We start from the raw sequence: 25264 nt of genomic DNA, 5'->3' as shown, positions 1-25264 counted from the left end.
GTCAGGCGGCGCGTCAGGTTCGCACTTCGCATGGCGAGGAGGAGAAGCAGCAAGATGTAAGCTGCAACAATGGATGAGCAAACCACAGCCACGTTAGTCTCCCAACACACTCTTGGACGCCAAAAAGGTACCAAACGTCACTCAAGAGTTTTGGCGTGGCATACGTGCTGTGCGGCGTTTTCAGTTTACAGCACTTTCGCCACCCGTGTGCGCTGGTGTCGCTGGCTAGCATGATGTTGCTAGCTTGCTAACTTCCCCAGCAAACCTGATTCAGTGTCCTGCCCAAGTGCTCAGAGTGGCAGAACTTTTGCCCGAGGTACAACGACACGTGCGACTTTCAGACAACCGCTTCATCCTTCGTCCCAGTAAAGAAATGTACAATTTTAAAGATGAACTAACTTCGCGGCTAACTGAAGCTAGGCTAACAACACAGCCTCTCCCCCCCCAAAACATGCTGTCACAACTTTGCTTAAAATAAAGTGTGGAACGTCGTATTGGTGTCGCGTTGGAGTCGTATAATGACACAGTGCTACTTCATGTTTCTTAATTGCATGCTGTCATGATTGTTAAAGTTGTCACTGAGGTTTTCCCCCCTGTGACAACTCTCTGTACCAAAGGGGCAGTGAGCTATCGAGCCCAGCCTTCCGTGTTGTTGTTGTTGTTGTTGTTGTTGTTGTTTTATATAATGTTTTTTCTTCTGCACTGTCCTGTCGTTGTTTTGACGTGAGATTATTATTATTATTATTATTATTATTATTATTATTATTATTATTGCATTTAGCCCTCTGCGTGGTAGTTTGAAGGCCAACTCGGGACCGTTATAGAGCATAACATTGTATTGGTCGGACACAGTTTGATCCCTTGGTCCCCTCTCTGTGTTCACGAAATCCGTGTTCAACCACTGGCCGCTGGTGACAGTTCCGTTGATTTGGACCTTTCAGTACGATGCACCCTGAGGTGGCTGGAGAGGGAATTGTCAATCATGTGTGATGATGAGTGTGCCTACGCAAAATCTCGTTTATTTTGCAAAAATATTTAGCACACAGGTAGGTTTGTTTTTTGTTTTTCCCCCACAAGCTGTTAAGTATATGAGTCACCTCGCCCAAAAACAACAAGCAAGTTAAAACTTAGGCTTTGTGAAAGTATTTCACTGCTGTATGGAACAAAAACCTTCTGAATGTCTCAGGCTCCCCGAAACATCATCCAAGCAGAGAAGAAGGTTGCATTTTCACCCCTTCCCTTCAGTGTTTTCATCACTCTGTCAGTAAAACTGCATTCAGCAGCAACACTCAGTGCCTGCACCGCTTTTCTACAGGCAGCGTTGTTCAAAGCTCGCGGCGTCTCTCCTGCTCCCCCGTGACCTGTAGCCTGCAGTCACTGTTTAACACGTCCACGCACAGACCCAGACGCCTGGAGCTGCGCCATCAGCACTGTAATTATTAGTTCATTAGGCTGAACTCTGAACACTGCATCTCAGCTGCAGCGTCACTGCCCACAGCCACCGAGCCTTTGGCGCCCTCTTCTGGAAGCTCAGCAGCGCAAACACCGAGATTAAACCGTATTCACATTGAACGCGTTTTGGCCGCGGTCTGCCCGCGCGGTACGGCGCAGAGCGCTGTGACGACATCTTGGTGCGTCCAATACGAGAGCAGCCGGTTCTGAAAAAAAATTTAAAAAAAAAGAAGTGCCCAGATGCAGAGCACGGCGCCAATTAGTGTTCGTTCAGTTTAAAAAAAAAATAAAAATAATAATAATAATAATAATCATGTACCTGTCGTTGAAGCAGCGAAAAGCACTGGCTTTAATGCTAATCTGGAGGAGGAGACAACGAGCTGCAAGAAAGAGAAAGGTGTGGGTCCCCTCCACCTGTTCTCAATGGCAAGGCGGGGGCTAAACTTCCACGCAGACCGCTTGGAGCGCTGCAGTACTTCAGGCTGAGCAAGGAGCAATTTGACCGCCCGTTGCCTCGAGTTGGTCCAAGCATCAGCAAAAAAATGCAGTCTAACTTAAGCTAGCAAGTAAGCCTTTCTAGCCTACCACTTCCAACAAACCTGGCACATTCAGCAGCTGGCTGATCTTCCTCCATTTCGGTGACTTTTTTTATTTTTTTATTTAGGTCTCGGTAGACCAACAGTCTTGAGCCACCCTGCGCTTGCCGCGTTCGATGAGAATACAGCTTTGTTTTCCGCTTCTTCTTTTTTTCATTCACGTCTCTCAATTTGTCTTTATTGACAGCGATGGGCTGAATTCAACACGATGGAGCGAGACAGGAAGTGCATCCTGTGTGAGACGGTCCATGCCTCCAGACAGGTAGTTCTCCCTGAAACAACGTGACTCCAGCTACTTGGACCTTTAGCACTTTAAATGTAACATGTAAAAAGTTTTGTGCAAAGTTTATTGAGAGTTAATTTGAGTGTAATACAGGGTTTAAAAGTGGATTCATTATTATGTTTAAGTCTTTATATTTGATGGAAGAAGATGCATTAACAAAATTGAAGCGAATGAGAACATGCACATAAAGATGTTTCCAATGCTGGTTGCCGTCTGAGGGGAAACCGTTTGTCTGCAGGAGATGGATGAGCACATGAGAAGCATGCTGCATCACCGAGAGCTGGAGAAGCTGAAGGGCCGGTAAGCTGTGAACGTTTCTCCCACAGGAAAGCAGAAGCTTCAGAAGCTTCTCGCATAGTTGTGGAGCTTTATTCAATGCCTTCACAAGACAGAGAGGGAACCTGGTCTCCATTAAAACCCAAAGCACCGTCTTTCTGCCCCGATTTATGTGGGTCACGTTGCACGTGCTGCACCCGGGCACGTGCCCACTGCCGTTATCAGGAAAGTGGATATACGGGCAGCTGTCTCAGCCGTGGCCCGTATATTTAGACACAATCTCTCCGGAACAACAGGCGTGACCCGGGGAAGGCATGCGGCCGTCCCGTGACTCTGCTGTCCGTCATTAGAAATGTGTGGCCCGCTGGCTGGGATGGAAGAATCTGAAGTGCGGTGGTGGTGGTGTTGGGTGGGAGCTGCTGGGAGGTGTTGCCAGGTCACTGGGTTGTTTCTTTTCTTTAAACAGTGATACGTCAGCACTCAGCCTCATAAGATGACAGTTGGGTGGATTTCAGGGGAGATGAAATGAAGGACATCTGGAGGATTGGGACCTTGCAGACTGCCAAGCTAAACGCCTCATCTGGCCCGCGTGTTGCAACGCGTCAGAATGTAAAAGTAGTGCCAGCTGCACGAGAGGCGTTGGCGGCGGTCCGTGGCACAGATCTGAGGCAGAACTGGAGAAGGAGCCGGTGGCAGCGTGACATACTCGGGTGGAGGACGCCAGCAGCTGCAGGAGGCTCCGGTTACACCGGCTGGGCTGCGGATTGGCCGGCCGGACGTCCCGGGCCTGTTTTAATCACACATGCTGGACGGGTGGGGGGGGGGAGCGAGGGGGCCGGATTAAGGGAAGAGTGGGGGCCGGATCCCCGGGTGGTCAAATACAGCCGTGGCCTTTTGTAGCGTCTCAGAGAGCAGCGGACACCATCATGAGAGCTCAGTAGGACGAGGGCGCCGCTCCTCGCCTCGCTCCCCTCCTCACAGCCCCCCAGTGCTGCGCCCGGCACGGCTGGATGTGGCGGCCGCACGTGCAGGGCCCCATCAACCCGCCGCACGCTGGTTCTCCTTCCTCGCCGCTCATGGCCTGCTGAAGACACGCAAACCAAGATCAGGACGACCGACGCTTTTATTTCTTTTAACGACAGAGGAAAAAAAAAAAAAATTGAAGTTAGCCACCTCCTGATCTGAGACACTAAGTGAATTTGGAAGTTAGGGTGTTTTTCTCCTCGGGACTGTCGAGTATTCTCCTTTCCCGATATATACATATATATATATATATATATAAATATATATATATATATTTGTCATTTTGACTTTGACGTAACCGAAAGCAGAGCCAGGCTGCGCTGTTGGAGCTCTGCAGGCTGAAAAAACAAAACAAAAAACAGAACCAGAGCAGAACCAGAACAGAGCAGAATCATGCCTGAAGGAACCATCGAACGGCCGCTCTCGCCTTCCCTCCCCAGGGACTGCGGCCACGAGTGCAGGGTGTGCAAGGTGACGGTGGTGAGCCTGACCGAGTACGCCAGCCACATCTCCAGCGCCGCGCACAAGCAGAACGCCGAGGCGGCGGAGCAGAGGAGCGCCCGGCCCGGCCGCGGCGAGGACTACTTCGACCAGGTCCTGGTGGACCTGATAGAGAAGAGGAAAGAAGCCATCCGGTAAGAACCTCCAACTGGCCGTCACATTCTCGGTATTTATATAAAAAAAAAAAAACGCAAAACAAAAAACAAAACTTTTCACCGGTAATGATACTCAGCTTTTTCTTTACTCAAATTACCTTTACAAAGTGTTTGTGCTGTAATTAAAAGCTGCTAGTGTTTGTTATTGAAGTAAAATCCACTGGAGTGGTGTTTTGGTGTGATGGAATCTCTGAGAAATCTCCGACAACGTGAGCTCTTTGAGTGTGTGTGTGTGTTGTTTGTCGCGACGGTTCAGCCGCCAGTGTCGCTCTGTGTGTTGCGTGCGCCATGTATAGTCACATTTTGCGTGCAGCAGCTCACGCGCCGCTTTTAGCAGCGCCTGGAGTCGAGTGTCGAGGCTGCGGCCTAAAAAAAGCTCCTCCTCTCTCCCATGCATCCAGTTTACTCTCCCCAGGTGTTGTTACTAAAATCGAACCCGTTGGATTTTTTCCTCCGGCTTTGTTTCGCTCACAATTCTGAACTAAATTGTTTGTTTTTTTTTCCCAATGTGCGCTTATTTAATTAAATTAAAACCTTTCTTTGGCCACAAGGGGGCAGCAAGTCAAGTCAAGTCAAGCAGCTACATGTTTGCACACTTGTTACGCTTGTCATTGGAAATCACTTTGTTTTTAGTGGAGTTATTAAGCATGCAAGTAAAATCAATTAAAGATCCAGTGTGTAAAATTTGGCTTGATTAAGCTGAACATACAACGGCCTTGCTCTCTTGCACCCGCCTCATTTCTAAGGAAGCCCGGTGTGGACAATCCAGCAGCCTTACAGCGCGTTTCCTATTTAGAGTGAATGCTTGCCTCTTTAAATAAACCAACGACGAAGAAGGTAGACAAGGTATCCATGCTTGTGTGCGCAGGCCACCGTAGTTGACTGGCAAACTCGTCAGAGAATGGGGTGAACGAAAGAGCGCTGCAATGTAAAATGTAAACACTTGATGGCGCTGTCTCCTCTCAAAATCTCCAAATATTACACGCTGGACCTTTAAGTAAAAAAAAGAAAACAACAACAACACAGTTTCACGAGGAGCAAAGCCCACTCGTCGACTCTTGACTCCTTCTTGCTTTGTAGAAAAGAGAAGGAAGCCGCTGATGCAAAGCTGGCCAGAGAGGAGGAGGAGTGCCGGAGGAAGGAGGAGTTCCAGCAGAGACTGAAGGAGGCCAAGGAGCAGTACCAGCTGGCCAACGGCGCCTGGAAGCAGCAGCAGCAGCAGCCAGCGGCAGCAGCAGCAGCAGCGTCCTGGTACCGAGGCTACCGCTACAGCGGCCGAGAGGAGGAGGAGACCCGGCCCTGGCACGGCAAGAGTGCCACCTGGCACGCCCAGGAGCCCCCCAACTTCCAGAGATGGGGGTCTGCAGAGTTCTCGGCGGGCAACGTGCACAGGCGCGAGGGTTTGGCCGCCCGGCAGTGGGACCAGGCGGCGCTGTTGAGCGCCAACCCGCGACCTCGGCTGCCGTGGCTCAGCAACGGAGGCAGCAGCAACGGCGTCTCCGGCCGGAATAACAACCCCCCCCACCAGGGGTCGCACCAGGGGTCGCACCAGGGGTCGCAGCGGGGGGGTCGGCCCGTCAGCCACGGGATGCCACGGCCGCACACGTTCCAGTCCGCACCCAGTTTCTTTGGACAGCCATTACAGCAGTTTAACCAGGGAGGAGGGTACGGCGGGGAAGGAGGTCACGGGCAGGATCACATCCAAGGTCACGGCCAAGGTCACGGCCTTCAGAGCAGGGAGAGAGCGACGGCGGAGCACGAGCACAGCATCAACAAGAACTCCAAGGTCCACGGCGGCCAAGACCACCGCTGGTCGCCCTATCCCGTCGCCAAGGGGGCGGAGTCACTGTCCCACAGGGACCCCCATCACAACTCTCTGGAGAAGCACCCCAGAGTCCCGTCAGCATCGTCCCTCAGAAAAGACACCACCTCAGACACCCGAGCCCTGAGAGCGCCGCCGTCGCCGCCACTGCCACCACCGCCACCTCCACCTCCACCACCTCCGGCCAAGGAGAAGCGGGTTCAGAGCGTGGACGATAGAGGGCCGCAGGCGCCGAGCCTGAGGAGCCGACCCAGAGGGCCGAGCAGCAGCAGCAGCAGCAGCAGCAACAGCAGTCAGCATAGAGACGAGATCACTGCCAGGTCCTCCACTCACAGATCATTGCTGCAGAAAGATCTGAGGACGTCCTCAGCCTTCAGTCCCAGGGACGGAACCACCAGCAGTGCCTCCAGTACGCCTCTATTGAAACAGAGCGGGTCCAGTCCTCTGGCTCCACCTGGTGGTCATCCTCAAGTGTCGAAGCAACCACGGCCGCTGGCGGAGATAATGCAGAGAGCCAGGCAGGTGGTTGCCGAGGGGAGGAGGGCGTCTCTGGACAACTCTAAAAAACAGGAACCCAAGACGACGTCTCTGCCGAGCGGTCGGAATGGAGTCGGCAGGCAGAATACCGCCGCCGCGCCGCATCCAGCGAGGCCCGAGGAGCCTGCGAGCAAACCTGCCGACGGCGGCCCGACCCTCCAGTCGCTGCAGGTCAGCACCTCCGTGACGGAGAGCTCAGAGGCCGCGGCGCCGGGCAGGGAAGAGGAGACGGCGGCGGAAGCTCCCGGAGCAGCGGGAGCGACGGGGACCAACTCGGAGAGCGACACCTGCAGGACCTCCGAGGCGGCGCAGCAGCAGCAGCAGCAGCAGCAGCAGCAGCAGCAGCAGCAGGCGTCCGGTCTGTCCAGGCTGGACCTCCCGCCCGTCTTGAAACGTGATCTGACCAAACACATCAGCTCCAAGAGCAAAGCAGGAGGCCACGAGCCCAACCTGAACATCGCCAGGCGGGTGCGGAACGTGGGCGAGTCGCGGAGAAGCGACTCGGAGAAGGACTCCGGACTCAGGCCCACCGTGCGGCAGCTCATCAGCTCCTCGGGCTCCCGGCGCAACGTGAACTGGGAGCAGGTCTATCAGGAGGTGAAGAAGAAGCAGGACAAGGGCAAAGGCATGCCGAGGTACAGTCACGCTGTGTCCTACGTCGCCCCCTACTGCCACTGTATAGTCACTGTGCCCGAATCCTGAGTGTAGATCAGTATTCACCATGTAGTCCCCTCAATGTATCCCACAATGCATCACTAAAAGTAGTGCACAGCCAATGGTCAATGGACTGGCACTATATCTCATCATGCATTGTGCTCACGCTGACTGATAGGTAGAGAAAGCATAATATACATGTGTACACTTATATGTACATGTGACACTTATATATTTATTACATATAAAATATATTTGTATATATATATATTTAAAATAGGACATATATATATACACATGTGTGTGTGTGTGTGTGTGTGTAATTATATTAATTTATATATTTTATTCTTAATTTATTCATTACCACACACCAATGGAACCTTTAAATAATGCGACCGCAATGACGTCGTTAATGGTGCCAAGAGTGTCCGAAAGGTTTTTCTTTTAATTTGGCCAGTAATTAGCGCCGTGTCGTTGGATACATATAACTGCATGTATAGGGAGGAGGGAACTGGTGGGTGACGGTCTGGCTTGTTCCTGCTCTGATGATGCTAATGCCGTCCCACAGGTTTGGCATTGAGATGGTGCCAGTGGACCAGGAAGACCAGAGCCAGGAGGAGGAGGACGGCATCCCGCTGCTGGAGGGCTTCCACTGGGACCTGCTGATGGACTCCGCAGCCTCGGCCACGCCTCGCAAGCGCTCGCTGTCAGAGAGCAGCCTGGCCCCCGGCTCCGCCCACTCTGCTTTCCCCTCGCTGACGTCGGCGGACGCGCCGCAGAGAGGGCCGTCGCCGCCTGACGGGAAGCGGCAGGGGTCCTCCGTCTGCGAGGCCGTGGAGGAAAAGCAGGAGGGAAAGGTGGCGGCGGGGGCGGCGGGGGCGGAGCTGCAGCGGAGCGACTCGCTGGTGCTGGACAGCGGGTCGGGAAGCGAGCAGCCCGACGGTCAGGGCACTGGGAAGAGGAGGCGGGCAGTGAGGGTGAGTGATGGAAGCAGCTCGCACAACATGTGGCCTGCCATGGTTTAATGTCTTTGCGTTATTCAGACATAAATCCATTTGAAAACCAAAGACGTGAAGAACACATTTGATCTTGTCAGTGGTTCTCCGCTGGTGGAATCCCGGGACCTACATTTCTTCCTTCTCATGCAGTCGCAACCAAATTTATTCCACAAATGTAAAAACCCTAACCCACTTTCTATCATGTCTCGTAAATAGATTGCTGATATTCTTGAATTGGATTGTGTGCCTTGGGAAGTAAATGCCCAACATTTTCTATAAAGATATAGATTTTAAAATTCCTTTTTTAAACGGAAACTGCCCACGAAGCTGCGACCCAATCCAAACAGCTCTGGGACCTACTTTTGGGTTGCTACCCACCAGTTGGGAAATGCTTATCTATGTGTCATCCCTTTTAGCAATAAAAGAAACAACAAAAGGTTGAATAGAGCAACTTCCTGTCTGCTTTTCAGGACGTCCCGAGTGCAGAGACGTCTTGCTCGGAGCACAACACCAAGAGGCAGAAGGTCAAATCCAAAAACGGTCGGTGTTCGGCTCCTGACCCGGTTCTTTATTTATTTTAATATTTTTTTTTACTGTCGAGTCCTGACGGGACGTTTTTCCTGCGTGCGTGCGTGCAGAGCGGCAGCAGATCGACCAGCTGCTGGCCGTGTCCCTGCGGGAGGAGGAGCTGAGCGGCACCCTGCAGTCGGTGGAGGCCAGCCTCATCCAGGCCCGCGCCACTCTGGAGGCCGCCTACCTGGAGGTGCAGCGCCTCTCGGTGGTCAAACAGCAGGTAGGCAGGACGGTCGGTCGCTCCCGTCTTGCTGGTTCCTCCAGCAGCAGAACCCCCGTCGTCCCGCTCACTGTTTCTGTGCTTCTGCAGATGACGGCCGACATGAACGCACTGAGAAACCGGCGCATCGAGATACTCAAAGGGATGCAAGGTAGCACGTGCATGCACGCAGGCACACACACACACACACACACACACACACACACACTTCCTACATTTTATCGCAACTTCAAACTTGAATTTGTGACATCTGCAGGTTAAAGATACAGTGTGACAAATTCTGCCGTCTTGTGGTCAGATTTTAGTTTGCAGCACTCATTCGCTCGCCCACCCTCTCCCGAGCTTGCCAGTAAACTACAGTGGCCTTTGCACACAAACCTGGATACCTCGTCTTGTTCCTTGTTGGTTTATTCAAGGACGCCAGCGTTCACCCTAAATATGAAACCCGCTGTCAGACCACCTGGATTGTCCACACCAGGCTTCCTTAGAAATATGGTGGCGCAAGATGGCTACTAACTCGGAGCAAGACCCTTGTATATGTATATTTTTTATATATAATTAAGAACCTTTCTATGGGTAGGAAAACCAATTGCACTGCGAATATGCACTTTTATTAGTGTTTTTGTGGACAGCATATTAAGTTTTTACAAATATAAAAATGTCAAATCAGGCCATATTTTACACACTGGACCTTTTATTGTTGACCCACCACCGGCCAGCAAAGCAAGCACAATAAAGGCAAATAAACTCTCTGTTTCTGTTGCTTTGTGTCTGCAGGGAGCAGAGAAGAAGTCTCTCAGCTCAGTCTCTTGGTGAAGACCGAGACGCCCGCCGCAGCAGCAGCAGCAGCGCCTCCTGCTGGCCCTCCTCCGTCCCGTGCTGCCGTCAGTCCGAGTCCTGCCGAGCAGCGAGCGTCCCCTCCCTCCTCCAGCCTTCCCTTCGGCTCCGTCACCATCAAGCAGGAGCCTCTGTCTCCGGTCCGAATCAAGTCAGAGCCCGACCTCGCGGACGGCACCAGTATCTGCGCTCACAGCACCACCCCGGAGCTGCAGTGCACAGCCGGTACTGCAGCTGCAGCATCTCCACCAGGTATCCAGAGTTCTGCATGACAAGATAAAACACAGATAAAACTAGGGTCGGGACATTGTCACGTTAATTCAATAATTAACGGACAAAAAAAAATGATGGCATTAAAAAAAATCGCATTTTATTTTATATTCTAGACAACACGGAATGTTTACACGAGTTTCCGGCAACACGGATTATGGCGACGCACTGAGTGGCGTCAGACAAGCGGAAGAAGTAGTAGTAGTAGTTGGGCTAACAAGCTACCTGTGCTAACAACAAACGTAATGGATGACAGTGATACTATAACAATACATTTGTTGATCATTTTTGTCGATAAAAAAGTTGTGACACAATAATCTGGAGTGAACTGACCAGAGGTCAGCACAACCAAACAAGCAAACTGTAATCAGTCATAGTTATGACCAATGAACCATTATTGGATGTTTACACTTTTATTAACACAAGCCAATGCGACCCAAATAATCTCCCTCTAAGATTGCAAAGTAGATCTCAATCAAAGACAAGAAACATAAACGGGAGTGTCGGGTTCAGCAGTACTGAACATCTGGAGTTCTTGCAGGTGCTGCTCTTCACTCCCAGGAGCTGCTGGAGCTGCAGCAGACAGAGCTGAGCTGGCAGGACCTCGGCGACTCTGCAGACTGGAAGGAGGAACTCCCAGAAGCCCCGGAGACCTCGGAGAAGGGCGTGCAGGCCAGCCGGGTCTGTCTGACCTCCGTCAAGCTCTCGCCCAGCAGGAGAGACTCCCAGGTGGGCGGAGCCGCCGACTGCACGGCGGCAGTAGCGACCTTTGAACCCATGGCGCCGCCGCCGCCGCTCCTCCCCCTCGGCGTGCCCCCCTCGCCAGGGGAGCTGCGCGGCGGCAAGCGCGTCAGGAAGCTGAAGAAGAGGAAGCTGCTGAAGAAGGCCCAGGGGGCGGAGCCACTCGAGAGCAGCGACACGGAGCTGGACGGGGAGGCGCTGAAGCCCCGCTGGCTCCGCCCACGCCGGAGGCCCAGCGGGGGCTCCCAGCTCAGCACCTCCTCCAGCCCCCCCTCTGAGGAGCACTGCGGCGGTGCGGAGGAGGCGGCGCCGAAGCAGGAGCAGGCGGAGAAAAGATCCCCCAGACACAGCGTCAAGCGCCCCCTGGTGGCGCCTGCCGTTCAACCTACGACAAACCTGGAGTCGGATGACAGCATGGAGGTCTGCCGGCAGCCCCACACTGACAGCCGCCTCCCAGCAGGCCCGGCGGCCTCGGAGCGCCTCAGCCCGCACCAGCAGCAGCAGCAGCAGCAGCAGCAGAGTCTGGGCTGCAACGAGGTGACGTCCACCAGCGACATGGACATCTGCAAGTCCTCTGAGAGGTAACCCGCGCCACACACACACACACACACACACACACACACACATACACACACACACACGCTCGCTCGCTCCCTCAGTTCTTGTGGAGAAACCCATCACCTTCTCATCCCCTCGTGTCCCTCCAGCGACGTCCAGGGCTCCATCATCCTGTCCACCGTCCCCCCCAGGACCTCCTCCGACGTCTCCTCGGACCACGGGGACGACGACCTGCCCACCGAGGGCGCGTTCGAGGGCCACCTGGAGGCCGTGAACGCAGCGCAGATCCACGACGGGCTGCTGTACACCTGCTCAGGGGACCGGACGGTCCGGGCCTTCGACCTGGTGGTGAGTGGAGGAGGAGGAGGAAATGGAGGAGGAAGAGGAGGTGGGATGTCACCAATCAGGCTGTGCTTATACTCAGGGTCTCTCTCTCTCCCCCCCTTGTCTCCCCCTCCACCCACTGCAGAGTCGTAAGTGTGTGTCTGTGTTCGAGGGTCACAGCTCCAAGGTCAGCTGCCTGCTGGTGTCAGCGGCTCCTGGCCTGCATCACCGTCTCTACTCAGGCTCCAGTGACCAGACCATCCGCTGCTACAACCTCAAGGTCTGTGTCTGTGTGTGTGTCTGTGTCTGTGCACGCGCACGCGTGTGATTTTCCAGACCTGTCACAGCAATCGAACCTCTGTTTGTGTTTGCTCTTCCTCACACGCTGGCTGACGCAGACACGCGAGCTGGAGCAGCAGTTCAGTCTGCCGGACCGAGTCCTCTGCCTCCTCAGCCGCTGGAAGACGCTGTTCGCCGGCTTGGCCAACGGCACCGTAGTGACCTTCAACCTCAAGGTAATAAAGTTGCATTCAGTGTCCCCCTGTGACTGGTGCCCACACTGGGATTTTTTTTGTGTTTTGGTAATCGATATTAACGACTGTTGGTGAACGTTGTCTCGGTGCAGACCAACAGACAGATGGACGTGTTTGAGTGCCACGCGCCGCGAGCCGTCAGTTGCCTGGCCTCGTCACAAGAGGGCGCCCGCCGCATCCTGCTGACGGGCTCCTTTGACAGCACCATCAGCGTGAGGGACGCCAAGAGCGGGCTGCTGCTGCGCACGCTGCACGGACACACCAAGACGGTGCTGTGCATGAACGTAGGTGGCGCCGCGAGGCAATCAAATCTCATCGTATATATTTTTTAATCGGGATTAATCGCATTAGTGTCCTGAGTTAACTCGCGATTAATGGCAAATGAATTGCAAATTTTGCTATTTATCCCTTAAAATTCATACCTCAAGCTCTTTTATTCTCTTACACTCTAAGCACTGTTTTATGATGATTACATCTGCTCATGAATGAGAAACTGAATTCCCTTCAGGATAAACAAAGTGTCTCCCTGTTTATCAGGTGGTGAACGACCTGGTGTTCAGCGGCTCCAGCGATCAGTGCATCTACGCCCACAACATCCACGTGAGGCTTTGTGTGGTTGAGTCGTACGTCCGTGCGGGATGGTTGTCAGGCCCGGTGTGATTGATGTGTGTGTGTGTGTGTGTCCCTCCCTCCAGACAGGAGAGCTGGTGCGGGTCTACAAGGGCCACAGCCACGCCGTCACCGTGGTGACCGTGCTGGGGAAGGTGATGGTGACGGCCTGCCTGGACAAGCTGGTGCGGGTCTACGACCTGCAGGTAGGTGTAAAAACACACAAACTGTGTGTGTGTGTGTGTGTGTGTGTGTGTGTGTGTGTGTGTTGACGGCCTGTTGTTCCCCTTTCGCAGTCACACGAGCAGCTGCAGGTGTACGGCGGACACAAGGACATGGTGATGTGTATGGCTGTGCACAGAAGCATGGTGAGGGCCATTTTCTGTTGTGTTGTTTTTATTTTTTTAATTTTTGTTTGTTGTCGGGCTGAGCACGAAGGATTTGTGTTGTGTTTCAGATCTACACGGGCTGCTACGACGGCAGCGTGCAGGCGGTGAAGCTGAACCTGCTGCAGAACTTCCGCTGCTGGGTGAGGAGGGAGAAGGGGGGGGGGGGGGAGGGTTTGTCCTGGTTCCTTCAGGGCCCTCATGCAGTGGAGGAAATGTTCAACTCTGCCTCTCTGGAGAGTGGAGCATAAGGTTTCTAAGTAGACTCCCAACTCCAGGGGGAGCTTCAACTTCCATCAGGCCAACAGCTGCAGCAGAAAACTTCAAAATAAACCCTGGAAGCTGATTGGACCAACCCCTCGCCACTAAGAAGTAGCTGTTCTGCTGGCAGTTACTAGTTTAGCTAGTTTGAAACAACTGAAAGCCTCATAGTTCTGGTGTGTCAGATTTCTGATGTTTTCTTGGTGCGTTTCTCTCTCTCTCTCTCTCTGCAGTGGCAAGGCTGCTCTCTGGTGTTCGGCCAGCTGGAGCACCTGCAGCACCACCTGGTGGCCGACCACGGCGGCACCAGCGTCCAGACACCCATCAAGTGCCGCTGGAGAAGCTGTGAGGAGGTTTTCTGCACTCGCGCCGCCTCCAAGCAGGTGCAGACGTGTTCTCACGCCCTCTGACTCAGAGGCTGTTTCTCCGAGTTTCTCCGAGCTTCTCTGCGGTTCTCTGAGCTTCCACAAGGTTCTCTGAACTTCTTTGAACTTCTTTGAACTTCTTTGAACTTCCCTTAGCTGGTTCTTTGAGCTTCTCTGAACTTCTCCAAGGTTCTCTGAGCTTCTCTGAGCTTCTCCGAACTTCTCTGAGCTTCTCTGAGGTTCTCCGAGTTTCTCTGAGCTTCTCTGAACTTCTCTGAGCTTCTCAGAACTTCTCTGAACTTCTCTGAGCAGGTTCTCTGAGCTGGTTCTTTGAGCTTCTCTGAACTTCTCTGAACTTCTCTGAACTTCTCTGAGCAGGTTCTCTGAGCTGGTTCTTTGAGCTTCTCTGAACTTCTCCAAGGTTCTCCGAGTTTCTCTGAGCTTCTCCGAGCTTCTGAGGTTTTCTGAGGTTGTGTGTCTGTTGCAGGCGATGCTGGTGCACCTGCAGAAACACAGCGAGGAGGCCAACCAGCTGGAGCCCTGAGGGCCGTCGGAGGGGACATGGCTCCGGCTCCGCCTCCTCCTACTCCCCTTGTCTTCACTCCTCCCTTTTAGCCGCCTCCCATATTGGGGGGCGGGATGTTCCAGGGAGCCGCCCTGACAGCCTGACGACTCCATCCTTTATGTTCGGTGTTGGAATCCAACAATTTAACGCAGTCGTACACGGAGGCCGAGCTTTGGTGCCACTCCCTCTCTCTCTCTCTTTCTCTCTCTCTCTATCACTCTCTCCATCTCACTGCCTCCCTTCCTCTCTCTCTCTCTCTCTCTGTCCACTTCTTCCTTTCACTGACCAAAACACCTTCAGAAACTGTGTATTGAAGAAACTTCAGTGTTGCCAGAATCAGAGGGACGCTCACAATGTTCCTGCAGCAAAAAGCAGAAACCATGACAGTTTTCCCACCATGGCATGGGGCTCAGAAATGTTGTTTTTTGTTGTTGTTGCTGTTGTGCAGTTGTGACGTGTTGAGCAACGTTTCATTTCTTTCTCCTTTGTTCTATTTTTTTTTTTTTTTTTAAACCAGTCGCCACTTTAACTGACACTGAGTGTGTTTTTTTTTATTTTGTTCCTTTTTCTCAATGGGTGATTATCAGTTTTGTAAACAAAACTTTTTTTTTCATCCTGTTTAGTTTTTTTTTTTTTTTCTTTCTCTGCAGTTTTTCTCTCTGGGAAATTTTCATTTCCAGGAAGAAGAAGTTGTTCAGTTTACCTGTGTGTTGCTCGGTGAGGGTCTGTGGTGCAAGTGTGGTGTGAAGTCGCCAGCCGAGAGTTTTGCAGTGAAAACAGAGCCAAAAGTGTGTGTGTGTGTGTGTGTGTGTGTGTGTGTGTGTGTGTGTGTGTGTGTGTGTGTGTGTGTGTGTGTGTGCGTGTGTGTGTGTGTGTGTGTGTGTCTTCCATCTCCTCACATGTTGAGGTTTGACCACAGTAATATCACGAGTGATTGTTTTTATTGACGCCGTCTCCACTGTGGAGATGTTTTGTTTTTTTTGTTTTTTTTTCTTTTTCTTCTTGTGAGTTCATTTACATAGTGAGCGTCCAGCAGGGGGCGCTGGTAGATGGTTGTAACGGAGCGAGGAGGTGTAGGACGTTTTCTCGGAGGTGTTTGACGAAGGAGATTGAAGGGAAGAATCAGGAGGCGTCTCCCATGCCATGCCCCACCCGAAAGCGGCCGCCTAATATGTTTTTTAAAGGAGCATTCAGATGTTTTAAACCGTTAGCGAAGCCAAAGATGACACTCGTCTTGGTTTAAGTGGCGTTCTCATCGACATGTGACGGAACACGTGAACGTGACGTTCACCTCTTGTCTGGCATTCCTGAGTTTCTTCAAGTCTTTTTTTTCAGTTGTTGTCCAAGTCCCGAAGACGTATTTTTTAAGACAAACGCAAGTGCAATTGCAATAATATTATTATTATTATTAATAAAAAATGTTGCGACATCACACAGCATTTGTCCCTGTTGTCTTTCGCCACGGCCAACGTACAAGAAGAAGAAGAAAAAAAAAAAGCAACCTTGAAAATCACAAAAAGCCACAATTCCACATAAAATATACCATCAAACCAGTAACTAGAAATTTATTTATTTGGTTAAAAATGCAGAACACTCATTGACCAAAGCCTAATAAGTGGGAAGGAAGAAAAAAAAAATCACAAGAAAGCTGCAGTCCAACCCATTAACCAGATTCTTTCAAATGCACAGTGGAACCTCGAACGTCAAAATATATCTTAAAAATAAAAAAAAACAAAAACTGAGTGTCGGGAGGTTGCGATATGAAACAAGAGAAGCCTGAGTCCGTCCACCAGGGGGCGCCTTGACAGTCGCTGCCAGGTTTGACGTGGCCACAGAGACTCCAGCGGGGGTGGGTTGGGGTGGGGTGGGGGGGCAGTTTTGTGACGTTACGGGAGGAAGGAAGCAGGTGTGTGGGTGGTAGTGAGGAGGAGGAGGAGGAGGACAGCGCTCCTGCCGGGTAACAGAGTCTGAGGTATCGTGACAGAGATAAAAGAGGTGGTGTGTATTTGATGCCTGAGAAGAGTGACTGTAAAAACTGTCCGCGAGTTGTCACGTGACGGCAGAGAGCCAAGTTCTTCTTCACCGCGGAAGGAGGGACCGACGTGGGCTGTGAGAGGGATGCGGAGAAGGCTCCAGAGGGAGACGGAGGGGTTGATGATGATGATGATGATGGTGGTGGTGATGATGATGATGAAGGCGAGGAGGTGGTGGTGGGGGAGTGACGATGTGAGCGATGAGGTAACGGCTGGTGGGTCTCGTCCTCCTGTGGAGGTGGAGCTCACCTGGGAGAAGATGGGCCTGGTTCTTCTTCTTCTTCTTCTTCTTCTTCTTCTTCTTAGGCGTACATGGTCAACTGGAGCCACTGCAGAGAGACACAAGGGGTGGGTGTGGGGGGGTGGGGTGGAGGGGAGAATTCCCAACAGCCAATTGGAAAATTAGAAAACAACACCAGACGTTCTGCAGCATTAATTGTGGATTTGTTTGTTGTGTGCGTGTTGGCGGTGTGTGTTGGTCCCACCTCCAGGACGCTGAGTCTGATGGTCCCGTCTCCATCCTGGTCGAACGCCTGGAACGCCCCTGCAGGCAGGGGAGAGAGAGAGAGAGAGGAAAGGTCCATCGACCGTGTTCAGAGGGGCTGGGATGGGTGACACAACGCAACACAACACAACACAACACTGTCGGCAAAAGGTCCAATTTTCAGGTCTATGTTCTTCTTCCTGGACTCTGTTGTGTTGGGGCAGCTTCAGTCACCACAGAGCAGTGTGCTTAGCCCTCTGTTTACTTCCGCCGGTTAAAAACCCATCACTCGCCAACCATGGGCGCCCTTTGTGATGTCACACGGGGCTGGTTTTCACAACCGAGTGCTTCATTGCAGCAGAGGAAGTGAAGGACAGTGACGCTGACTGGTGTTGAGGGAATTTGGCAGATTATGGGACCTTATAACAATGATAATGACAATAATGTGTGCAACCCAACCACTCAGAACTGTGGACAATTTAAAGAAAACATTTCCACTGCAGAATATGAATGGTTGCACTTGCTTGTTTGCATTGTTCTGCAGGAGGCACCGACTGGCTGACTTACTGAACATGGCCTCGAGCCGGACCAGGCAGCCGATGAAGCTGTCAAAGTCGATGTTCATGTTCTCGTTGGCGTAGCGCATGGTGATGATGTCGTACAGCTGGTTGTTGAGACGGAAGCCTGAGCGGGACACAAGACACATGACTGTACAGTGACAAGGACATTCAGAGGGTGAGTTTTGAGCGACAGGAGGCGACCGAACACAAAGCCACAACTCAGGACTGCAAGCGCGACAGAAACGACGTCTCATCGGATATTTCAGCTTCTCTGTTCGCCCGAAGGGGCGACGAGATCTTTCTCATCACCTGCATCGTTGACGGCGTTTCTCATCTCGTAGCTGTTGATGCTGCCTGACTGGTCGGCGTTGTAGTGCTTAAAGATTCCCTGGAAGAAGAGTGAGGACGGACGGGAGTCCGCCTGTGAGTGGCTGATCGCAATCTAAAACCAAGCCCAAGCAAACACAGCGCGCGCGCCCCCCCTCCCCCACACCTGCCACTGCTTGATCTTGTTCCACAGGTGTCTGAACTCCTGCAGGTTGAGTCGTCCCGTCCCGTCCATCTGCACACACAGTGTTAAGACCAAACCCGGTCCGGACTGGACGCTGTCACTGCAAGAGTCTGTCTGACCACCGAGCCCCCCCCCCCCCCACCCCCCCGGAATCCAACGTGAACGTGGCCGCTCCCCATTCATTTCAATGTCGTTGCTCACTCATACAAACTCCGAAGAGGCTTTTGGGTTCCGCATTATGCGGCCCCATCGAGCATGTAGCAGTGGCGTCACTTCCGATCGTGCCTCTGTAACACACGTGATGCATCTGGACGCATAAGCCAATCAGAACGAGTCCAGACCTAGCAGGGTGTGATGTCATGCTGCGAATACAAAGCTAGTTTCTGGCAATTTTCTTTTTTTGAAAGATTGAAAATTCAGGATTTAAATATCTACAATAGAAAGATCTATTATGAACCTTGTTCCAGGTCAAAGGTCATCCTGTCAGCCATTTTACATGCGTTTCTTTTTTTATCTATCTGTCCAATGGGGTAAAAATGCTTTATTGGGCCCGACGTTTTCTTGCTGCTGTACCTCGAGTGGCCACTGGGGAGGGGAAAAAATCCCTGTGCCGCAATATTGCCCGTTTGGTATCCAGTTGTTATAATAATACATCCATGCTCTGACCCCGCCGCCTAAAAAAAAAAAAAAAACTGAAGCAGGTTTTGCTTGTCGAGGGTCTCGGCAGGTGGTGCCCCCTAGAGGCCACGCAGCCAGCCCGATGCACTCGATACAAAGGATACGTCCATCAGAGCAATCATGCTCCTGCAGCTCTCCAGGCTGAAGCCCTCCGTGTTCAGGTCCTTGTCTGCAGGGACACACACACACACACACAGACACACACAGAGGTAAGCTAAGCGCTGACGAGGCGGAAAACGACGCTGCCACTGACGCAGAACTCACGTTTGGTGACGACTCTGTTCAGAACGTTCTTCAGCTCGTTGGCTGTGATTTCCATGTCCTGCCACAGATGAGTTGGTGAGAAGATGCTGGGAGGAATCTGGAAATCCACAAAATCTTTTCGAAAGTCTTTTTTTTTTTTTTTTTTTTTATCCTACTCACGTCTCCGGCTATCTCCTGAAAAATCGTCCTGAACTGCTGGTCCTCCTCGCTCTCCTCCCCCGCTGAGGCCGGCGCCGGCTGCGGCGTCGCCACCAAGACAAAGAGGCAGGAGAAGGAAAAAACAACTTTCAGGACAGTGCACACGAAGATTTGAATACAGAGTCAACCAAAAATAATGTGAACACACATCAGTAAAAGGAAAACGTGGATAAATGTTTGTATAAGTACTTGTACATGGAGATACCTCTCTCGAAGTTTGATCAAATTACAATAACACTGTGAAACATTGGTGGCATTTGGACAATAAATTAAAAATGCATGTGCAGCAATCCCATCGGACACTTTGGCCAATCCTACCAAAGTAGGAGTTGGCTATACACATTAATGTCTGGAAGTCGATGGCCACCACGTTGAGCATCGCGTGTAATTGTACAGGCAGAAGGTCATTGGCATTAATCTCATGATGTGTGAGTAAATTTGGTATTGAAATATTTATGCAAGTTTATATTTATTTTGGCTGACTCTGTATTTTAAATGTGCATAGGCTTTGGTGCAAAAAAAACAAAACAACAAAACTCTTTCAACAATGTGGATTTGAAGGGGGAAAAAAATGAGGTTTTTAATTTCAGATCCTGCGCGCCTCCGATCTGAATGCGAGAGAGAAGAAGAGCAGAGGACGGAGGAGGAGCAGGAGACTCACCACCGGGTGGTCGGCCTCGATCCTGTTCTCTATCTCCCTGGGTGAAGACCAACAGACAGCAGTCACCACGGTGACAACAACATCTCATCTGGAGCACAGAGCCTGAGAACTCATGTTAGCTCCCAACAGTGACAGGAAACAAGTAGGGTCGTAGTAGTAGAAGTGGAAATGAGTTGTGAATCAAGTGTGTTATACCACCTGTTCCTCTTCAGGTTTCTGTCTTGGTCGGGAAAAGGCGGCACTAGGCTGGGTTTATTGATTGATTTGTGTGTGTGTGTGTGTGTGTGTGTGTGTGTGAGAGAGAGAGAGAGAGATTCAGTGAATGATGTGTATGCTTTGTTGACCCGTGTTGACCCTAAGCTAGAAGAAGTCCTGGTCCGGTCGTTGCTGGTTCCTCAGAGCTGGTCGGGTCAGGTCGGGTCGGTCCGTTGGAAGGGTGCTGGCCGGGTGCTGGCCCTTCCAGTGACTCACGACTTAAAGAAGTTTGTTTTTCCTGAAAGTTTACCGGTGCGTGCCCGGATCTGAGGTGGCGTGTCCTAAAAAAGATTCCATAACAGCTTCGAACTGGGGCCGGTTTCTTCCGGTTCTACAAATCAAATCGCCGTTAAGATGGTTTGTTCTGGGTTGTGCATGCCTCCCCCCCCACCCCCCCGCCACCCCCCCAACATAATGCAAACACAGTGAGGAAAGAAACACATGTCACCGTTCAACTGTGAGCTATACGACAACACTACAGCTACAGTAGGGCTGAGAGTCGGCTGGACTCTGTCAAAGATCCAGTGTGTAATATTTGGCTTGATTTATGAATTTTATATTGTCAGAAGATTCTCATACTGCCCATAAATACCTTGATAAAAGTCTATAATTGCAGTACAAAAAAAATAATTTGGGTTTCCATAGAACGGTTCTTCTATAAGAACACACATAAAGAAGGGTCTCTCTCTCCCAGTTGCCATCTTGCATTTCTAAGGAAGCCTGGTCTGGACAATCCAGCTGCCTGACAGCTGGTTTAGTATTTAGGATGAGCGATCACCTCCTCAAATAAACAGGCTAAGACAAAGGTGGACAAGGTATCCAGGGCTGGGGCGCGCGCAGGCCACTGTAGCTCGCTGGCAAACTCAGGAGGGGGAAGGAGAGTGAAAGACGTTGCAGTCTAAAATGGAACCACTTGATGTTGCTGTTTCCTCTTCAAAATCTCCCAAATATTTCACACTGATCCGATCTTTCCGTCTGAAAACGGAGTCCTGCTCCCTGCCACTGTCCTGCTTGCAGTTAGTGTGCACCTTGTCAATCTAATCTAGTAACTAAAGTATTCTAAGTCTGAATCTGAATCTTTCTTTTTTTGGGACGCGGTGAGACAACTCGAGGCTGACGTTCACACTGGGTTTTGAGCAGACTGTCCCTTTAAGGACGTCCTCCAGCCCTACTGGGACACAACACTGAGCGACCGCAGAACCAGAACTGAACTCAAATCAGCCAACAGCCGACAGTTTTCCTGGAGGAGGGGGAAGGGACGGGGTCCACCAACCGACAGCCCCGACCGCTCCCCCTGCCTTCCTCTGGTCACCCCCCTCACCCACTCACTCTGAGGTGTTCCTCTTCTCTGAGAAGACACGCAAGATGAACTCGCCCTCCTGGTGCGGCTCGTAGGTGGATGGCACGATGACGTACTCGCCAGGGGTCAGGCGGAAGCGCTGCGTCACCTCCCGCAGGTTGATGTAGGACTTGCAGCGAGCCTTGGAGGAGCTGTACAGGAAGAAGTCCTTCTGCATGTGCTGCTTGTTGCCGTGCATCTGTGAGAGGGGCGGGGCATGATGATGGTGATAATGATGATGATGGTGATGATGATGATGGTGATGCCGAGACAAAGACAGTCAGTGTTGCTCCTCCGGGTTGTGCTTACCTCCTTTGGCACCTGCAGACAAACAGAGACACCTCACATTAAAAAGAATCAAAAGTCTTTCGATTGGCTGCAATCTGTTGGGGTGGGAAGGTGGGAGTAGGAGGGGCAGTTCGCCGTCAGACCTCGTAGATGGCGAAGCCGATGGTGAAGAGGTTGGCGCCCATCTTGCGCTCTTTCCGCCGGTTCTTCTGCATCAGCGCCACCACGAAGGTGCAGCCCACCTCGTTGTCCTCGGGGTCGTCGTCCTCCTCCAACAGACGGAGGCGGTACTGAGGGTTGGTCCAGAACGTGTCTGCGGGACATTTTCACACAAGGTTTTCTCTCCGTCTCCATTTATTCATTTCAATGCAGCCACTTTTGTTTAATCTCATGGTTTTCATTTGTTTTTCTATCTCTATTTGATGTGTTTTCATTTTCTTTTTTTCCTTCCGAACTGTGACGTCTTTTATTTTGAAGGATGGACACTCTCAGGTCTCTCTTTGGCTTTGCATTTCCTGCCATCCCTCCCCTACTTCCTGTTATAATGACCCTCTGCTGAGTTGCACCTGGTCTAGATTGGCCTCCTCAGTGGACTGTATTTGATTATTTTTCCTTTTGTAATTGTGGCTGCTGCTGCTGCTGCTGCTGAGCAGGAAGTGGACTGACTGTCGGCCTGTGATTGTGACTTTGTGTTTTTGTCCTCATGGCCTCTGCCTGCGACCCCCCCCCCCCCCCCCCCACTACTCGCCCTCAACCCCTAGCCTGAATCTGAACAGTGTGGAGGTACCTGGGTAGTTCCTGCAGCCTCCTGCAGAGCAGCCTCTCACCCAGCGGCCCTCATTCACCGACACCGTCCACTTGTGGATCTTGTCATCCTCCAGGGCGTCAGGGGTGAGGTTGCAGATCTCGATCTTGGTGTAGTTCTTCTTGAAGTCCTCGAACGACATCCTACAAGAGCACAGGTGAGGTCAGATGGAGGAGTGTTGCTCCTGCACACAGTCGCTTTGTAACAGAGAAAAGCAGCCAGTAAGTGTAGATGGAGAATTTTTCTTTTAATGTTTCTCTGTCAAGCTGGTAAAAGTCCACCGGCGATCTAACTTGAGCTTCTCACATCACTTCAGCCGTCGTGTCTGAACTGTTTTCCGCTAATCAGCGAATGACCCAAGTAGATGCTAGCAGCCGGTGTTTAGTGGCGACAGGAAAAGGAAGCTGCCGCCAGCTGCTAAGCAGCGTCTGTGTCAGCAGCCACTCAGCAGTACCAATGGGAAGCCACCAGCCGTTACCAGCTAGCTCCACTGACAGTGAAGAAATCTGATTGGTCTGGGGCAGAAAGTTCCTTCTCTCTGCTTTTAGGGTGTTCTTTGAAAATCCCCTCCCCGCATCCTTCTGACCTCTTCTGACCACCACTAAACCAGTTCTAAACCTGTTTTAACCGGATCTAGTCCAGTTCTAAACCTGTTTTAAACAGTTCTAGGCCAGTTCTAAACCTGTTTCAGCCTGTTCTAAACAAGTTCTAAACCTGTTCTAAACCTATCCTAGACCGTTTCTAAACCTGTTCTAAACCTATCCTAGACCAGTTCTAAACCTGTTTTAACCTCGTCTAGACCGGTTCTAAATTTATTCAAACCTGTTCTCGACCAGTTCTAAATATGTCTTAACCTCTTCTAAACCAGTTCTAAACCTGTGTCAACCTGTTCTAGACAAGTTCTAAACCTGCTCTAGACCAGCTCGAAACCTGATCTAGACCAGCTCGAAACCTGTTTTGACTAATCCCTGACCAGTTCTGAACATATTTTAACCTGTTCTAAACCAGCAGAGACACTAAAGCTGCTAAACTGGAATGTGTGAAACCTGGACCACTAACTGACCAGAACTCTCCGTCCTCGGCGCTCTGATGCTGCAGCTTCTCCTTCTCGGTCTTGGACAGCGTGGTCCACTCCTTCGAGCTGTTCACACGTACGACAGAGAAAGAGAAGGGGAGGAGGTTTAGCCAAAACATAAAAGCGGAACTGATCCAACTGACAGGAAATAAAGTGAATGTGCTGACTTGTCGCTCCAGGGGCCATTCCACTCCACCTGACCCCAGGGGTTCCTGAGGCGCACCAGACGCACTTTGGTGTCCTTGTGCTGAGATGGTTTACACTGAAAAACAGCAGGGAGCGTCAAGTCACGTGACCCATCTGTACTCGTTTCTGTACGTCCTGTGCCGAGGGAAGCGTCTCTACCTCCTCCACTGCCGTCACCGAGTAAGCGTGGCCTTTCACCAGACCCGTCACCGTCCGCGTCTCGAAACGAGCTGGGACCAGCGACTACAACAACAACAACAACAACAACACAAACACAAAACATTCCCAGATGAACAAGATGAGGCGTTTGAGGGTTTGGGGATTTGGGGGTTTGGGGGTACTCACGTCAATGGAGCAGCCCATGAGCGAGCCCCTTTCCAGGGCCTTCTTCATGATCTTGTAGAGCTCCTTGGGCGCCTCCTTCATCTCGTAGAACTCAGTGACGCCGCCGGTGAAGTCCTCCATGGCCTCCGTGGTGTTGCCGCCCTTCAGGGCCTCGTAGGAGCCATGCAGCCTGGAGGAAGGCGGGTGGAGGGAGTGTCACATGACCGCGTTCACAGAGAGATGTGTCCATCGGTGCCAGTTTACCTTGTTTACCTTGACAGTCGTCGAGTCTTCGAAATTTCTAAATCATGAATCTTTTAAAAGAGGAACGTACACTACCACCACCACCACCACCACCACCACCATCATCAACATAATCACCCTCATCATCGTTCTTATCAGCGTCATCATCATCCTCATCATCCACATCACCTTCTTCCTCATCATCATTATCCTCATCCTCATCATCCTCATCATCATCTATAATCAATTGAGCAGAAGATCTGATTTGGCCTATTGTTTGGTAGATGTAGCAACGGAATCTGGCAACTTAACTAAAAACACCTAAAGTAAAAAATAGCTCTGGAACAATTCAAATGATTTGTTCATCAGGAGAGGAAGTTGGAGTGACTCAATCAATGACTCACTTGGCGTAGGCCTTCTCCAGCAGGGCGCTCCAAAACTCGTTCCTCTCGGCCGACTTGGTGAACACCAGCTGGTTGTTGAAGGTGGGGATGCGGTCGTCAATGACCACGTCCGCCCAGTCGCCATAGCGCCAGAACTGAAGGGGTTGAAAAGACACAGAGGTCAGACGGCGGCGGCAGAGGTCAGAGGAGGTGTGGCGGCGACTCCTGATGGGTTCGGTCGATGCTCACCTGGAAGTGGAAGATGCCGGCATAACCTTCAGAGAAGCTCTGCTCGGGTGGGACAACACGGTAGAGCAGCTTCTCGTTCAGCGTGAGGCAGGCGATGGCAGCCAGCAGCCAGCAGTCACCTGAGGAACCCAGAGGAAACACCTCACACAGACTGAGGGACCAACCAACCCACGTGAAAAGTTCTCATGT

General features: G+C 51.6%; 2 protein-coding genes across 3 annotated transcripts in view; one reads left to right on the top strand and one right to left on the bottom strand.

Annotated features, from left to right (window-relative positions):
* Nucleotide 1: 1 nt before the first annotated feature.
* znf106a (zinc finger protein 106a) lies at nt 2-16277 on the top strand. 2 transcript variants are annotated; one of them, XR_012929284.1, is made up of 22 exons: nt 2-127; nt 2236-2310; nt 2570-2631; nt 4071-4265; nt 5367-7280; nt 7868-8276; nt 8768-8837; nt 8936-9090; nt 9181-9241; nt 9868-10179; nt 10739-11519; nt 11646-11844; nt 11966-12100; nt 12219-12335; nt 12446-12637; nt 12891-12953; nt 13049-13168; nt 13259-13330; nt 13420-13491; nt 13843-14080; nt 14144-14213; nt 14406-16277. XR_012929284.1 is itself a non-coding variant. In XM_076049547.1 (21 exons), the coding sequence occupies exons 2-21, from the start codon at nt 2257-2259 to the stop codon at nt 14516-14518; spliced, it is 5190 nt and encodes a 1729-aa protein (XP_075905662.1). In that variant the 5' UTR covers nt 3-127; nt 2236-2256; the 3' UTR covers nt 14519-16277. The 2 variants fall into 2 exon arrangements, 1 of the variants encoding a protein (XP_075905662.1); XM_076049547.1 differs by lacking the exon at nt 14144-14213 and having other exon boundaries at nt 3-127; nt 13843-13992; nt 14462-16277.
* Nucleotides 16271-25264, bottom strand: part of capn3a (calpain 3a, (p94)) — a 10365-nt gene continuing 1371 nt past the window's right edge. Inside the window, exons 3-21 of the mRNA XM_076049551.1 lie at nt 25076-25194; nt 24848-24981; nt 24222-24390; nt 24036-24119; nt 23858-23952; nt 23679-23756; nt 22598-22758; nt 21954-22123; nt 21832-21843; nt 21513-21721; nt 19929-19965; nt 19229-19306; nt 19070-19127; nt 18910-18974; nt 18110-18178; nt 17926-18004; nt 17624-17740; nt 17058-17116; nt 16271-16901 (exon numbers count right to left, since the gene is read on the bottom strand). Of these exons, the coding sequence (XP_075905666.1) occupies nt 16875-16901; nt 17058-17116; nt 17624-17740; nt 17926-18004; nt 18110-18178; nt 18910-18974; nt 19070-19127; nt 19229-19306; nt 19929-19965; nt 21513-21721; nt 21832-21843; nt 21954-22123; nt 22598-22758; nt 23679-23756; nt 23858-23952; nt 24036-24119; nt 24222-24390; nt 24848-24981; nt 25076-25194 (1820 nt within the window). The 3' untranslated portion in view covers nt 16271-16874. The remainder of the gene's footprint in view (nt 16902-17057; nt 17117-17623; nt 17741-17925; nt 18005-18109; nt 18179-18909; nt 18975-19069; nt 19128-19228; nt 19307-19928; nt 19966-21512; nt 21722-21831; nt 21844-21953; nt 22124-22597; nt 22759-23678; nt 23757-23857; nt 23953-24035; nt 24120-24221; nt 24391-24847; nt 24982-25075; nt 25195-25264) is intronic.

This window comes from Nelusetta ayraudi, unplaced genomic scaffold (assembly GCF_046127955.1).
Source record: "Nelusetta ayraudi isolate G7.1 ecotype Tasmania unplaced genomic scaffold, CSIRO-AGI_Nayr_v1 ptg000117l, whole genome shotgun sequence".
NCBI classification, from domain to species: Eukaryota; Metazoa; Chordata; class Actinopteri; order Tetraodontiformes; family Monacanthidae; genus Nelusetta; species Nelusetta ayraudi.
Note: the sequence above shows the minus strand (reverse complement) of the source record. Positions and strands in the feature narration are given on the sequence as shown.